Below are 17,808 nucleotides of genomic sequence, written 5' to 3'. Positions count from 1 at the left end.
ACATGGTGATTCAACTCACTTCAATGCACTGTACAAAATAAAGAAAAAAGTGTAGTGGCGCAGAGGATGAGCCCGAGCCTCACTGGCATCGTAGCTAAGGACGTAACACCGCCGGAAGCGCCCTGGTGTCTGCCGATGCCACTCCACAGGGTTGGTGGGATTTAATACGCGTGAATTTTATCCGGTGGATTTTTTATTTTATTTTATCGACACAATTTATTCCGGATTTTCTATAGATTTTGTCGAGGTGCGATGTGAAAGACAATCTTAATTCAATGTCACCAAGGAAAACGCTGGCTTTATTTTATTGTAGCGTTGGCTGTTTACAAAAGGCCAAGTATGCGCAGCATTAACTTCTACATTTGACTCTTGAAGTTGACTTTTTGAACTTTTCAGATTCAACTTTTTTCCCGTTTCTTCCCCTTATTCTACTCATTCATGGGGAGGCTTTCTTCTGCTTCCTGGAGGTTTTCTATCTGAAGTACGACAGCTAATCCGGACATGTAGTGTCTACACCATTCACCCACGCGTGCATGGCACTCTACCTTTCGGAAATCAATGGAAACTCGTTCAATGTTACTGGGACAGGCAGTTTCATAAACCGAAACTATGAGAGGTCATCCGAAATCGAGCAAAACGGCAAAACACGCATTTGTTTTTACTCTGTGTCACATTTCAAGGCTTCTCTGTATTCTCCTAAAATATTCGGGTTTTATGCGAAAAACGTCAACTGGAGAGGATCTTTTTAAAAATATCCGGATTTTTTGTCAACCCGCTTTCCTAACGCTGCCCACCCTTCTGGAGCGAAGAAATCAAGTTCCCCCTGAAGTAGTTCGAGCCCATTTTTTATGACTTAATGAAACATTGGCCGGGTTTTTTTTTTTCCGCCCCATTGTACTGTTCAGCTTGCTATTCCGAGAATGTGAAGGTCAGAAGGAACTCCTAGCAGAGATTACCGTACACCATTTTTTGTAAGAGTGTAGAAAAGATATCGCATCGGCTACCACTCCTCACATGAACAACTCTGCATGTCGCAGGTGGAAGCGAGCAATTTCTTCTTTTTCCTTGATCTTTCGAACGTTGATGCGCTACTCAGATGCCTACCGGATGGCTACTTATATGGAATGTTATCGACAGTCCTACTCATTAGGAGCGTTGTACACGTTACTCGACAAAAGTAATTGATTACAATTACTGTTACTACTGCGCGAAAAGTAATTCTTTACCGTTACAAATTACTTCATCGAAAATGTAATACGTTACCGATAAAAAAGGTAACGCGTTACTTTTCCCGTTACTTTTAAATCGTGGGCCATAGCAAAGCCAACAGTCCTGCAGTGTGCAAACATGGAGCTCTTGTTGCAAATTCTAATGAGACACCAACATACATGATAAGCGAAATTCACAAATAGATTTGAAACCAACATACAAAACACATACACGCGTTTATTACAGATTTATGTACGCATTTAAAATAACATCGAAACAACCGCTTCGTTTTGTTACTGTTGTTCTGTTCAGCCCGCACAATTTATCAATACAGCCACCTATTTTACTGTTGTTCTAGTAGGTCGCAGTTTTAAGAGATTATCATATTACTGTGGTGTGCATGGGATAAGTGTGGACTAGAGATGGCCGTCGCAGTGACCTCTGCGTCATTGCTTCAGTCGAACTCGCGGTGGAACAGAAGAACAGATTGGCTTGCTGAAAATGGTTGCCATTGTTGACAGAAGGTTAAAAAGTAGTCCATTACTCAGTAATTGTTTACCGAAAATTGTAATCAAATTACTTGGAAAATTACTCGCTCATAAAACTAATTGATTACGTTAAAAAATTAGTCAAAAAGTAACTGATTACTAGTAACGCAATTACTAGTAACACCTTACGTACAACTATGCTCATTAGAGGCGGCTGACACCATCACGATGGGTAGAGCGATTTTGGCAGTCCACCCCTGTTGTGTAGTCGCTGGGTACGAGGCTGGGGAGCGCACGGAGACTGCTGGTTTGAGAGTAGCGCGAGAAGGTCTATAGGCAGGGATACGAGATTCGGGACACCGAATCATCTTTCGAATCCTCCAATCACGTTTGTTCGTTTCCTTTTTTAAAATTGGCGCCAACAAAAAAATATTTCGTGGGATCCTCATCTAGGATATAGAAAATCGAGTACCTAAATTCTCTGGGGCTTCGGCTGTGTTGTCGGAGGTATTCAGAACAACTATGCCGCCACCCGTATCGGCAGGTCTAATCATAATATCATCTCGGGATTTCAGTTCTCTTTTCCTTTTTTTTGTTTTTAGTATGGATGAAGTGCATTCTTTGCGTCGAAAAAAAAATTCTTCTCCGTTGATTGTCATTGTCGTTTTCTCTCGTTTACTATTGAATTAAAGCGAAAAGAGGAAACAAAAATGGTGAATAGATTATTCATCCGTGCATACGGAACTGATGAACATTCTGTGACATGAGAGAACTGATGTTCTGAGGCTGGAACAACATAGAAAGGACGTATACATACAAAGCCTCAATTTGCCTGACGGTAGCGGTAATCCACAAGATGGAGGTTCGAGTCCTATAGAGCTGGCTAACCTTTTGAGTGACTTCCATCTTTCTTGGTCAATACCATGACAGTTACAAACCATGAGTGTATCGTGGCTTAAAATGTTGTGAAACGAGTTCTTTAAAGTAATAAGTAGTGACGTCACCTGTTCGGATGAGAGGATGCAGGTGTTGACGTCTCTAAGCGCGGATTCTCTAGCCAACATAGCATGTTAACGGCAATGAGTTCTGAGAAATATTATCCACCCTTAGAGTGAGAAGGTCAACGGACAAAGCAGTGGTTGCTGAAAACAGCTGCTGCTTGAGGAACGAAGAAACGTCGGTTGAGTCAACTGTAAGACTAAGCCAAACTCCGTGTACAAGGGCACTGGTACGCTTTGCCGCTCGGCCGATGCTAGGATGTTGACGTGGATCCTCGCTAAATACGCCTTCATGGCAGCCTTCATGACTAACACCAGGACACCCGACCCAGCTTTCTATGAGACTACGCGACTCAACGACACGTACGACTTTATAATTGGTGAGTTTTTTTGTTTTTTTTACTCGGATATGGTGTGGTATGGCCACACAATCCCCGTGCGTGTATGAGGATTTTTTAAACGTGTTCAACGAGGATAGTCTCTCAATCTGCTATCTCGCTTTTCACCCATTTGTTTGTAGTTTTTAAGAAAACAATTTTTTAAATTTCCCTGGCACGGCGGTCCTGTGGTCGGCAAACCCTGACCAATCCCGGCTTCGTCCTGGCTTAGCCGCGCTCGTGGCTTGGCTGACGCCAAATCGTCGATGCGATGGCGGAGATCTATGGGCAAAGGTGAATGTTTTGGGTGTGTTCCGTGATAATTGCTGTCGTTAATAGCCTCAATGATAGTTTTGCCGGTCTTCTTTAACAAGCCTTACAGGATGGCCTCGTTGTGCAACGACGGCCGTCGTGAGCGGACATTCTGTGCCCGCACTGTGCTTCACGCTACCAACAAGACCTAACACCTAACGTGTGAGGTACTCGTACGCATTCTCAATAGCTTTGGCAGCGCACTATGCGCGGACTTGCTGCGCGTGCAGAAAGCACCACCAAAGCTATTGAGAACGAGAACGAGTACGTGCTCGAAGACGAAGTATTTCTTATAAGAGACATGATAAAACGATGCGGTGGTCCCCGATAGCTCGTGACAGCTATTTCAGCACGATACAGCTGCCATGACGGAGTGTAAACACAAACTGGTTGCCAGGCAGAGGTGGCTAGGTGTGGCTAATGATCCGCGCAGTTCCAAGCATGTATTAAATTAAGCAAGTATTAAATCCGCGCAGTTCCAAGTATGACGTCACAAGTGGAACCGCCGTCCGGTAGTTTTTCTCAAATTTCTCACGAAGGAGTATGGAAATTTGGAAAGCAATGTGCGTTTATGAATGAAGTTGGTACCACGGTTCTGAATATCACAACGTCTTCATACTTTCGTAACAGCAGCGGAGCTGCACTTTAATGACAAGAAAGGCCAACGGTATGACCAGCCTACTGTACAGGACTCGATAAAAGTTTACGGAACACCGGAGTGGTGTATGTAGTAATTGGAGTGGTACCGTTGCTGCAAACAGGAGCAGATAGACATATAAGCAGGGGACAGGGTACTCCGTACATGCCTCAGTAAGTGTGTCTACTCCCATTCGCCGCTAGGGTGTCGCTGCGATTGAGAAATATGCCGCTCTGATATTCCGTAACCTTTTGTCGGCATCTAAGTTAAATAAGCTAAATGGCACAGACGCGAGTACCCCCTAAAAAAATGCAAAAAGAAAAATTTTAAATTTCAGTGAGCCAGAAATCTGCACCAGGCGGGGATTGTGTACTAAATGAGGAAGGAAGGTATCTTGAGTACTGAGTAGCAAATACTGACAAAAGCATTTCACGAATTTTAAAAAATACTTGTCACAAAAGGTAATGAGTAGAGTACCAAAATACCGGAAAAAAGTACTGAAAATACGGTACTTTGAGTACGTGCCCAAGATACGTACAAGTTTACTTCAAATACACGAATCTCTGGTACGGGGGCAGCAAATCTTGTGGTCTTCACTGAAATGATCCGCAAGATGGCGTCGCCAAGTGTCAAACTTGAGCACATTCTTCTCTATTGCCCACACTACCGCCCTCCCCTGTCCATACTCTCCGCCACCCTCAACGAGCTAGACTCCCGTCCCCTCTCCCTGACAAAATTGCTTGGCCCCTGGCCGCATCCAGCTCACCAATGCTCTATATTCGAGGCTCTCTTCGTCTTTTTGGACGCCACAGGACTTCGATCCTCATTGTAACGGGACCCATTCGTTCATTCCCCGCTTCCCATCCAGCAATGGGGTAGAGTATCGCCCCAGGCGATGAAACTCGCCACCCATCATCCTGAAATAAAGTTCCTGAAATAAAGTTTTTGAAATAAAGAGTATACAAAAAAAAAAGAGAATACGAATACAAAAAAGAAAAAGGAAACCTAGCCACGGAAACATTTTAGCTGAGCAAAACATAAATCACAGCTTGCCCCCTGACCATACATTTAACTAATAATCCACTTGTGTTTCTGTGCTTATACTGCACTCTCGTGCCTGCACTGCATTGCCATGACGTCGTGTGAATCAGGGATGGGCAGTATTTAAATAGATTTTAATTGAAATACTATTTTGAATATAAATATATGCATGTATATTTTTTATTTAAATGCAGCCTGGAAAAAATGTATTTATAATTATATTTAAATACCAATTTCGTGTATTCATTCATGTAAATACTTTTTAAGTACTCCTAAATACAGAATATACTGACTGAAGACGGGCGAGTTTGGGGCAAAGTTATGCCGTGTTTGTGCCAGCATGCGCATGTGTCAACCATTTTTTTTTTCAATCAAATAGAGTTTATTATTGACAAAATAATATGCATATATTTAATATACAGATGCAGGTCCTATAGTTAAAAACTAGATGGAGAAAAAATTATTATTTTTTTTAATTTTTAAAAACATTTAGATAGAGAGTTGTCACTGTTGTTGAGGACAACGGTCGTGATTACATGCACGTCATATGAACAAAAAATGCAAATAAAATACACGTAGAAATACATGTAATTAATGCTTGTTGATTTGTGGTTATAATCATCGTTATTTCTGTAATTCCAAATGCCATCTTCCTCACAGTATTTACTGTAGTAGTTGCAGTATTTAAATACTGCACTTGTATTTTGAATTTAAATACTCACATTGAAAAGTATTTATGAAGAGTATTTAAATACCTCTTTCGACAAAGTGCCTCGTATTTATATTTAAAGGCACTATAAAGCAGCCTTGGTGGAACTTATCCAACCAGCATGATGTGAGAGTGCTAGCCTCAAAGGTTCAACACAACAAGTAATATGCGCAGGAGTTTACTCTAAGTATTTTTAATTGGTAAATAAAAAACGCAGTCAAGAATGTCGGGGCGACGCCTGGTGGGAAGAAGTCCTCAATTTGTCGAGCAACCCTCTAAACAAGGAGACCGATAAACAGATGGCTTTCCTGTTGGGATTTGCAAATACTACCTTTTGAGGAAACCTAATTTGTGTGAAAGAACATAAACACAAGCCGAATCTTGCACTCAGTAGTTAAACGTCTATACCTGGGCCTTGTTTCATCATCGTGGCGCTGCTATCGTACGTCGCTCTGTTCGACCCCTAGTTGTGCGCATGAGACATTTTCGCCGCCGTACTTGGCGGAGTTGGCGTTTCGTCGGTCTGCTTCGCCACAGTGTTGCCAGTAAACTTACATTTTGCCTTTTTTTTTTCGGGAGCTATAACGTCTGTGTGAGAAAAATTTTGTGGCATTTTACTCCTGAGGACGTACACAATTCAGGGCACACAAAACATGAGGTTGCACCTCGACTGCTTTATAGTACAGCTTGGGACAAAAGTTTACGGAACACCGGGGTGTAGCATTTCTCCAATGGAGCGACAACCTAGCAGCAAAAAGGACTGGGCATACATATTGAGAGATGGATAGAATAGCCCACCACCCGTTTCCTATTCGATCGCTTTGCGATAGCTGGCAGGGAAGCGCTCCGATGCAGAAATACGCAGGTGCCGTGTTCCGTAAACTTTTGTCCCAAGCTGTACCTTTAAATACTCAAAAAATGTATTTATTCCCAAGCCTGGTGTGAATGAACTCGAGTTTGCCTGCAATCCCGCTCCGTGACATTCCAGTGGGAGGCGGTACGGCTGGTTGCCTCTTGGCTAACAAGCTGTCCGGGAAAGGGGCCTCCGTTCTGGTCATCGAAGCTGGCGGCGTGGAGACGGATTTCACCGAGATTCCCGCTTTTGCGAATCTGCAGCCGGAGGATACACGTTGGACTGACAAGACACAGACACAGAAGAACGGCTCCTTCGCGCTGAACGGAAATGTAAGTTGACTTCACTTCATATACGGGCGTAGTCGATCGAAGAGACAAAGCGCTGACAAGATGGTGCATGATCAAGGAGGGGAACTCGAGACAGGGATGAAGAGACGACACAACAAATTCTCAAACGCAAATCCTTACTTCCTGTTCCTCCTCTCCGGAGGTTTTTTTGGATATACAGGGTGTACGGCGAGAAAGTGTCAAAAAATCGCAAAAAAAACTAGGGGTGATAAAAGCATGGGACTTGCTTTATTGAATTGATTTGAATTGAATTTATTTAAACTTTAAAATGCTTAATGAAACGTACAGTTTATACAGATGGAAGACCCAGAGGGAAAAGTATCCCGGAGAGATTGATTTATTTGATATTATTTATGAGACTCCTGAAGGATTTTGCCACCTGCTGTAATGACTTTCGTTAGTGTAATTAATTAATTAGAGCGATTTCGCTAATTAATTTTTTCGGCCGGAATTGGAAAGACCATGTCTGGAATAGCGTATCGCAGTCAAAATTAGTTGATTTTGCGCACGTTTTTCGGAGAAAAATTGCTACCCGAAAAGCAACCACAATCCTATCGCATGTTGGACGCTCTTGCGGCCTTTGCTTTGCCGCGTATACGAGCTCCACCCAAGGGCCTTCCTCTTTACCGATTTTGTTTGCTTGTTTATTCCTGCTTTCTTCGCAGAGGGAGGGCCCTTGGGCGGAGCTTGTATCCGCGGCAAAGCAAAGGCCGCAAGAGCGCCCAACTTGCGATTGGATTGCGGGTGCTTTTCGAGTAGCAAATTTTCTCTAAAAAACGTGCGCAAAATCAACTAATTTTGACTGCGATACGCTATTCCAGACACGGCCTTTCCAGTTCCGACAGAAAAACGTGACGTTTCCTTGGCATTTTTCAGAAATTAATTAAGGAAATTGCACTAATTAATTAATTACACTAACGAAAGTCATTACAGTAGGTGGAAAAATCCTTCAGGCGTGTCGTAAAGCAATCCCCATGCTTTTATCACCCCTAGTTTTTTGTGATTTTTTGAAACTTTCTCGTCGGACACCCTGTATAGGGCACAGGTGCATCAAAGTTTTTGCTGTGTTTGAGAATTTGTTGCGTCGTCTCTTCATCCCTGTCTCGGGTTCCCCTCATTGATGGGCGTAGTCTGGGGTGGTGTTAAGCAGATGACGAATGCATGTTTTATGTTTTGTTTTTCGCTGATTTTTTTTTTACTTACGCTGTTACTTTACTTGTTACGCTACGTCGCCTTGCGGCATACGGTAGCGGGGGTACAAAACGAAGAATGAACATGTACATAACATTACGACAATCACTGCACTAAGCCACCACGGAAACAATCATTGTCCATGGATGACTACACTGTTCTAAAAAAAAAGGTTGTACTTTAACTCCTTTCCTTGTCACATACAGTGAACCCTCGTTAATATGACCCCCGATAATCTGACATACGCGCTTTACGACCACGCTCCTGGGGAACAATGCAGTGAAACCTCTGCAAATCCCCCCATTAATATGACAATTCCACATTATGACCAAAATTTTCGGGAACGACCATGGTCATAATAACGAGGGTTCACTGTATATCACTCCCTTTCGGGGAGTACAGTTGCTGTCGAAAAGGAGTCTCCTCGCTCCTTTCAGGGATTGGGGTTATGCTTTAACTCCTTACTGAAGAGTAATATTAGTCTCCAGTAGGGAGCGAGGAAGTAATGCTACTCCTTGGTCGGAATGAGGAAACTGCTTTTGAGAGTAATATTAGACTCCAGTAGGAAGTGAGGGAGTAGTCTTAATACTTTGTCGAAATCAGGAGACTCCTTCTCCCTACTGGAGAGCAATATTCGACTCCAGTAGGGAGCGAGGGAGTAGTCTTACTCCCTTGTTGGAATGAGGAGACTTCTGTTAAAAAGTAAAAAAAAAAGTATGAAAGAGAGTAATTGTACTCTCCAAAAGGGAGTGATATATGTTTCAAGAGAAATGAGTTATATTACACATTTTTTAAAAGTGCATGCGACCACGACAAAATGGCGTTCGTGCACAAAGCACCCGGTTGAGGGTAGGTAGCAAAATGGCGGGCCTATGTCGCCGCTATGATCTCTTTAGTAGTCTTTCGGTTCATGCAGAGCGCGCCAAAATGGCAGCGAACAAGGTGTGCCACAGGCTTTTCCTTCTGAGCCTTCATGTGTGTTGTTGTAATGCATGTATGCCTATGTGTGAATCATATTGTATGCAAAGCAGAAGGGAGCTGATCTTCAGATACATTGTTTCGATACAGGGGACATTTTGGCTGAGGGGAAGGTTGCTGGGTGGGTCAAGCGTGATCAACTCTATGCTCTGGGTTCGTGGGAACAAGTACGACTTTGACACCTGGGTGAGCTGCGGCGCCGAGGGCTGGTCCTATGATAATATGCTCGAATACTACAAGAAAATAGAGAACTTCACGATTGAAAAGTACATGGACAGAAGTGAGTAATGATATTGTGATGACGTTATTTGTATATCACTGTAACTCAAACTTGCATTGCGTTTTCGGAATACACAAATAACAAAATCAAACTGAAAAACTAGTAACTACCAGATATATTTTTCTGTTTCTTTCACATGCGACCTTGGCTGTTCAAAAATATAAAAATCCCAGTAAACGAACGATTGATTCGACAATCAATGTCACTCATAACCATGTGTCGAGTGCGAACGAAATGATCACGCTCGCTATAAAAAGCTACACGCTGACGTGTTCTACTTGTACGGGACGTTTGTATTTTATAACATGCAGACTTTTTTTTTAGATAAAAAGACCTATGGAAGCTACATGGTTGACTGTTCTTGAAGGAAGCACACGCGATCCCGCTGGCATTCAGTCAGAAAGTGTATGCATTTACTGGACGACTACTCAGCTAAGATCCATTAATTAATTGATCACGTATAGATGTCTTTTCTGGCAAAATCTTGATAACAGAATTAGAGCCGGTAATTATTCTTCAGGCTCCAGTATACAGGGTGTTTCACCTAAAGTGATAAAAGAGGTTAACAGGGACTTCGGGTAATTAGCGTCTTGAATCGTTTGCCTTTGGACAGTTTTTAATTGATTGAAATTTATTTTTTTCAATCGAACTTTCAAAATTGCCAAGCCAATCACACTTTTTTTTTTAGAAAAATGAAGTCCTCCGCGGATAACAGCAGACCTAACAATAACTACGCACACTATAGCAAGAAAAAAAATTCACAAAAATAATAAAAGTGCCTCGTTAGCCCCTCTATGTAGTCACAAAGAAAAATCAAAGAACCCGCGAAAAGTGCGTTTAGAGGAGGAAGTGTCGGTGCCTTCATTTACTTTGCTTCCTTTGTGACAAGACGGTCGTCACCAGCATTATGGTCAAAGCAGGTGAAAGAAAGGTAAACGTGAGGTGCAATGAGGAGGCAGGCCTTGCGCGCGCCGTCAAAGCAGGTGGGGCTAAAGCGGCACTTTTAATCTGTTTTATCAATAATTTCTGTTGCTACACTGTGCATAGCTTTTGCTGTGTCCAAGGTTATCCGCGGATGACTTCATAATCGCGTAAAAGAAGTGCGTTTGGCTTTGCAATTTTCGAAGTCGATTGCAAAAAAAAATCATTCAATTCAATTATTTCAATAGAATATGGGTGTACGGTGTGCGAACCGCACGAAATGTTACTAATTCAAAGACTTGAGAGGGTTCAAAATATTGCGGCTCCCCTGGTGTTTAGTTGTATGTGATCTACTGGTAGTGCGAGAGATTTAAAGTCAAGGCTAGGGTGGGAAGACTTTACAAACCGAAGAAGGAGACTTAGATTGGAATTTTTAGGAAATATCGTAAATGATAAGACGAGCTTGAGGAAGGAAAGATATCTGAAACCCCCTCTGTATGGAGAGGCAAATGGGAGCTGGTCCCTCATATACCGGAGCGGGGCCTTTTGAAAACGCGGTCCGCCCCCGGGTGGGCCGTGTCTTTGAATGCGGTGCTCATTAAAAAGTCGTCGGAGCAGTACCGCTTACCGTGCTGTTCCAAGAAGGTCTTTTCTTAGATCATGCTTTTCGGAGCACCGGACCATAACGCGCGATGACTTTTTCAGCGCAATCGCTCTCAGTCCGACGAAAGGAGGTTCTAAAGCCAGCCCACAGAGTGATAGTAGAAAAAGTAACAGTTCCTAAAATTGGGAAAGGGAAATCATTATCCCAGCGAAAGTCAGACGCGATAAACCATACTCGTGTTATATCTTTCTGCGTTGCCGGGGTGAGCTCGGTTTCCAACCTCCTTTCGTCGGGCTGACAAAGATTGTGATGAAAAATTAATTGCGCGCTACCCTGTGGGAGCTCTGTAGAGCATGATATTCGGCTATATTTTTTCCGATGGGAAAGCTCCTGAATATCCCCGTCACTTATCATTAATTTGAGTAAATTAGACACGCTCTTCACATTGGTGGGGTTAAAAAGTGACTTTTACTTGGCAAATTTCCGACTTATGCTCGCAAACATTTACATAATTAAACTTACGTTACACTCACATTCACATCAGGAGGAGGCAAAAACGTAGTAAAAACAAATGGCGTTGACCGCATGACTCTAGTTTGTGTAGTTTTTTTTAAAATTATAATTCAATGACACGTTTTCTGGAACACCCTGTATAATGACAGTATTCATGCTCACGTACAGAATACCACGACGATTGCGGAGAGATTCCAGTGACGAATTCCACCGCCGAGTCCAAGATCACGGACGCACTTTTGAAGAGCTGCGCAGAGCTTGGGTACCCAGAGAATGACTATAACGGACAAAACCACACAGGTAAGAGGCCCGATTACGTAATGCCTCTGACGTACGAAGGGGACCCTATGGGTAGCCGTTTCTCTGTATGACGGCTGTCGGTTGTGGTTATTCTTGCTACAGGTTTCCGTCTGCACGACCTTCGGGTAATCCATAAAGAAAAAAAAGCATGCCTGCCGTCGTCAGGATTTAAAATTAGACCGTCATTTTATGCAACGGGTAAAACGCCTGCAACACATTTGCGTGGACTTCGCGTGCACAAGCCACCCACATGATTCGCATACTGTCTTGCATGAGTTTGCAATGAGTGGTTGTCCGCATCTTAAAGCAGGCAGAGGGGATATACCTACACTGTTAAAACAGAACTTCACCACATAACGTGCTCCTAGCCAACCAGCATTCCGAATGATATCATCCTGTGTCCTGATTTGTTCAAAACAGGAGGGAGGTGCCTATCTGGGACATGCATAATGTGTCCCAGATAGGCGCCTCCTCCCATTTTCAACAAATCAATACAAATACACATAATGATATCATATAATATATATATATATATATATATATATATATATATATATATATAATATGATATATATCAATATATATGCCAATTCCAAATTATTGTGTTGTGCTACCGGTGCGGAAAGTTCGAATAAAAACGCATCCATACATCCTGAGGGACCACCCATACATTCTGTTACCACTAGGAAAAGGTACCAGAGACGCAAACGGGGGGGGGGGTATTACACCGGGTAGCGGTAACAGAAACGGAAACCGATACCACACACTGAAGCACCACGCACTGAGTACCTGAAGCAGATTCGAAAAATAAAATAATGTACGGCAATAATTCGAGTATTGCTGGACCTTAATTTTAGCATTTTTTACGGTATTATTTAGATAAATTCATTAAATAAACCTGAATGAAACAAACTAAAATAACCCAGGGAGTAAAGCTTTAAATGAACTATCCAACTGGGAGCATATAAGTACATCGTAACTGGTAAATCCCACCTGAGGCGGCATACTTTTCACACACTTATTGTGGCTTACAATTTGCAAGCGGGAGTAACATTCGTGAAGACCATGTTCACGATATATTTAATTATTTAAATTTATATAAATATTTATTTTATTAAATTATATTAAATACGATGTATTTAAGAGAAAATGCGCACAATATGTTTGAACAAATGTCTGTTGTGTGCACGTATCATTAAAGCCCTCAATGTACAGGGTAAATCTGTAAACTTTACCCGTGCCGAAGCAGCCGTATTCACCATAGCTACTCAGTACAGGTGGAAGATTCCTGAGGCTAGAACGAGCATTTCCGCGGCTATTCGGCTATTCCACGCATAGAACGAGCAGCGTGGAACACAAATTGTACGGTTTATCGTGGTAAATCACAAACAGTTCAGTTCGCAAATACTTACATAATTAAATTTACGATACACGACATTCAGATCGAGAGGTGGCAAAAACCTAGTAAGAACAAATGCCGTTTACCGCATGATTCTAGATGGCGTAGTTTTTTTTTAAATTATAATTCAATGACACGTTTTTTTGGACACCCTGTATATGGCACCAAAGTTAAGGCAGGACGGTCCAGTTTTGTGTTACGAAACCAAATGCACCCCATCGACATGTGCATCATATGACACAGTTAGGGGTATTTTCAATATTATTTTCAGGGTGCACAAGGTTTCAGACGGATATTTTTAAAGGCCGTCGTGTCAGCGCCAGCAAAGCTTTCATCCGAAAGATCGTGAAAACACGCCCCAATCTTCACATTACATTGCATAGCCTGGCCACAAAGGTAAGGAATGGTAATGACCGTTTTTCACGCATCGTTCACCGCAGCATAGTACTGCACTCTTAAAGCTCGGCTCTGCCGATTTTCGACTGCGACAGAATGGAGCCATGCTTGGGCTGTGCGTTCGTTTGCGCACAGGGAGCATACATGTGAAAAATTTTCACCCATTTGTTTTTAGTTTTTAAGAAAACATTTTTTTAAATTTCCCTGGCACGGCGATCCTGTGGTCGGCAAACCCTGACCAATCCCGGCTTCGTCCTGGCTTAGCCGCGCTCGTGGCTTGGCTCACGCCAAATCGTCGATGCGATGGCGGAGATCTATGGGCGAAGGTGAATGTTTTGGGTGTGTTCCGTGATAATTGCTGTCGTTAATAGCCTCAAATGTAGTTTTGCCGGTCTTCTTTAACAAGCCTTACAGGATGGCCTCGTTGTGCAACGACGGCCGTCGTGAGCGGACATTCTGTGCCCGCTTCATGCTACCAACAACACCTAACACCTAACGTGTGACGTACTCGTACACATTCTCAATAGCTTTGGCTGCGCGTGCAGAAAGCACCACCAAAGCTATTGAGGACGAGAACGAGTACGTGCTCGAAGACGAAGTATTTCTTATAAGAAACATGATAAAACGGTGCGGTGGTCCCCGATAGCTCGTGACAGCTATTTCAGCACGATACAGCGGCCATGACGGAGTGTAAACACAAACTGGTTGCCAGGCAGAGCTGGCTAGGTGTGGCTATCCAATCCGCGCAGTTCCAAGTATGACGTCACAAGTGGAACCGCCGCCCGGTAGTTTTTCTCAAATTTCTCACGAAGGAGTATGAAAATTTGGAAAGCAATGTGAGTTTATGAATGAAGTTGGGACCACGGTTCTGAATATTACAACGTCTTCATACTTTCGGAACAGCAGCGGAGCTTCACTTTAAGCATGGTTCACACTAGCGCGTGCGGATGCGTGCGGGCGCTGGTTACCATGGCAACAGATACGTGCGCGACCTCCCGCAGCAGAACGCAAGGAGTTCGCCCGAGCTCAACTTTTTCCGACGCACGCAGCCGCCCGCACGCGGAGAATGAATCGCGAGGCCGCCTTCCGAGCATGCGCAGTAGGTCTGTCTCCGCGAGACTGTTTTCAACGTGGCGGCCAGCGGAGTGGAAATCCCGTTCGGCGCTCATTGGCTTACGGTTTGGTGACGCACGCATTCAGACGCAGGTATGTGAACAGCGATACGGATTGCCTACAACGCACGCATACGCACGCAGGCGTCCGCACGCAGCAGAACGCACTAGTGTGAACCATGCTTTAAGGGGGAATCACTTCTTCAGAAATCTATGGGCGATTTTCGTTCGCACAAGACCCGTGTACGCTCTAAACTATCATCATAAGATTGGTACTGGAGAGCTCTCTTAGCCTTTCTCTAGTCAATGACGTATTATTTTTTATAGGAGAAAGTAGAGCCGTTGATTCTTCGTAGATTAACGTTTGCTGCGTCTCGAACATCTGGTGCCATCTCCATAGAGTGTCGCATACTAAAATATTCGCGAATTCGGGATCAACACAAAACGACAGATAGTCCTGGAATTCTACAAAATGGGTCATTGACGAGGGTAAAGCAAGGAGAACACGGCAGTACATCTGCTTCGTCGATATTTTACGCCAGTTCTGAGCGCTGTGCGAACAAAATTTCTCTATTGTCTTGCGCAGAAGTGATGCCCCCTCAAAAAAAAAAAAAAAAAAGAAGCAGGTGTACGTTAATTCCTTTTCCTTGCCACGTATACCACTCCCTTTTGAAAGCTCTTGTGAGATTAGAGATTACTGTGAGAATGTGCGATCATTGTGAGAGCTATTCCGAGTTTTGTGAAACCCTTTAACTGGCTACTGGAGAGTAGTTGTACACTGTAAAGGGAGTGATATATGTGGTCAGGGTGTATTCCCCAAAAATGGAGTTACTGTACAACCCATTTTTTAAGAGCGTAGCTGCAAATTTTTTCCCCATGCCCTTCTTGTAATGGTACTAAAACTATAGAACGAGCGGTTACAGACTTGTGAAGCTTTCATCATGACGGAGGGACTTCACGTTCCACGTGACCTTCCGCCACCACTCAGTCAAATCTATATGCCTATCTGCGTATTACTGACAATGTTCCAGTAAACTCAGAACATTGTAAAGTTCTCCTGCGGCTACGTTTGAGTGCTCATAACCATATACTGCACAGTCAAAAAATATAATTTTATACGCAAGTGACTACTACGTATTTTGCCGGCATATATGCCGCAACGCAGTTATTGCAAAAAAAAAAGTGTTTGGATCACGACCTACTGGATTATAACGACCACGTCATAGGCGACCCTTCCCGGCGCACTCTAACAAAAAAAAGAAAAGAAAGAGGGAGTAATTGTATCTTCTAGTCCCCTAGATTGCCAGTTATTTCCCATTTTAGTCCCTTAAAGGGACTATCGCATCCGTCCCGGTCGATTCCGAAACTGTAGGACTTTTTTACTCCGCGTTCGTCACTGATAATAACGCCGAAAACCCGACGCGAATTGGCAGCGTTGTTCCTGTGTAGTTTGCTATAAAACTTCGCAAGAGCAGACAACGCATTCCGGGATTCCCTCTCTGGAAACGTCACACGGACGAGGCCAATCACTGCGCGCCCTTTGACATGGAGAATACCAATCACGGAGCGGCCGGAGGGACCTTGGTAGCCTTGACAACCGACCGACAGGCGGGCGGGCGAGGCGGCATGCTAGGGGACGGCGTCTTCTCTGTTACCGGCTCCCGGAATGTTGTTTCTGGTTAACGTTGAACGTGTTCGTACAGCCAGGAGTGTAACGCCGTTTTTCACGTAACATGGTTACGTCCGCACCCACACTGGTAAGCGAAAGTCAGCGTATTTACCGAGGACTTTTCATTCAGTATAGTGCGATGCGAACGCCAAGCAGACGATCTCGCAGTCAATCGCCTGCGCTGCGCTCCAATTCGTGTGCCTAGCTTACGTCATCATCGTGTTGGCTGCAGATGGAATGCGGACCTTTAAAACTCGTTTACTTAATATGTTAGCTGTTTTCGGAAGAGAAATTTCGCAAAGTTCACTCTGAAGCGGTGACAAAGATTACCCTATCGGTATCATACATACGTTCCCGGATGCGATAGTCCCTTTAACCTCGACATTTACTCCCCAGGACTGCGAATCGTCACTGAACTGCGAAAATGGTCTTCCGAGTGCTACAGATAGTCTACGTAAATATGGTGCCTTGGTCTATTTGATGACGTAAGGAGGTATAACTCAGCCAACGCAGCAATTTCCCACGCACACAGAGCAAGAAAGAGTTAGCGGTTCTTTCTTCGCAAATTGTGCCGTATATATGTGGCATAATTTTGTATCACTCAATACATCACGGTTGAAGGTTTGATTCGAAGTATTTTCATGCGTGCACACGAATTATGTACCTGAGACCCTTAGAAGAGAGCGTGAAATGCAGTCTCCACTCTGCGACATTCATTCACTCCCGCGAATTTACTCCCGAAAGAGACCATTTTTTGTGCCAATGCATTTAGTCCCGAGAAGGAGTAAAATTAATCCCTTTATTCTTAGAGTGTGGTGCTATTCTTCGGTCCGGTTATTGCTTCCTCAATTTATGATATATAATAATAATAATGTAATATATTAATTATTTTTGTACAAGCGGTGGATGTCCCATAGAATATATTTCATTCTGAAGTTGATCAAACAGCAACAACAACAACAACTTCATTTTGAGATGGAGAGAGGGGAGGTTCATCGTCAGAAGCGATACTCTACCCCATTGCTGGTGGGAATGTGGGGAATAAAATAATGAACCCCTTCACAATACCGATCCAAGTCCGATGGTGTCCAGAAATGTCAAAAGGGCTTTGAACGCAGATCGTTGCTGGGCTGGATTCGGCCAGGGACCGAGCAATTTCGAGAGGGAGAAGGGGCGAGAGTCCAGCTGACTAAGGGACTCGGAGAGTGCGGTTCGGGAAGGTTGGTACTGGGGGAAATGGAGAAGAATGTGCTCCAGACCCTCAAGAGCACCATAGTGGCAGCAGGTGGGAGAGTCAACTTGTCTCAAGCGGTAACGCCACTGAGCTGTAAAGGTCACATCGAGTCGCATTCGGTGGATTAATGCAGCCGTCTTGACCCCGAAGTTGATTATCATCATCATTCTAAGTGTTTTCATAGGAGTTGTTGCTGTCGTTTGCTACAGTAGTCGTACGCCCGCTTCTACGCGTTCA

General features: G+C 43.6%; 1 protein-coding gene across 2 annotated transcripts in view; it reads left to right on the top strand.

Annotated features, from left to right (window-relative positions):
* The first annotated feature begins 2,769 nt into the window (after nucleotides 1-2,769).
* LOC135379098 (alcohol dehydrogenase [acceptor]-like) overlaps nucleotides 2,770-17,808 on the top strand; it is a 38,817-nt gene continuing 23,778 nt past the window's right edge. The window contains exons 1-5 of one of the 2 annotated variants that reach the window (XM_064612353.1): nucleotides 2,770-3,075; nucleotides 6,760-6,956; nucleotides 9,234-9,423; nucleotides 11,630-11,761; nucleotides 13,432-13,556. In XM_064612353.1, the coding sequence (XP_064468423.1) occupies nucleotides 2,955-3,075; nucleotides 6,760-6,956; nucleotides 9,234-9,423; nucleotides 11,630-11,761; nucleotides 13,432-13,556 (765 nt within the window). In that variant the 5' untranslated portion in view covers nucleotides 2,770-2,954. The remainder of the gene's footprint in view (nucleotides 3,076-6,759; nucleotides 6,957-9,233; nucleotides 9,424-11,629; nucleotides 11,762-13,431; nucleotides 13,557-17,808) is intronic. The other variant, XM_064612352.1, reaches the window with a different exon arrangement.

The sequence above is a fragment of the Ornithodoros turicata genome, chromosome 1 (genome assembly GCF_037126465.1).
Source record: "Ornithodoros turicata isolate Travis chromosome 1, ASM3712646v1, whole genome shotgun sequence".
NCBI lineage: Eukaryota > Metazoa > Arthropoda > Arachnida > Ixodida > Argasidae > Ornithodoros > Ornithodoros turicata.
Note: the sequence above shows the minus strand (reverse complement) of the source record. Positions and strands in the feature narration are given on the sequence as shown.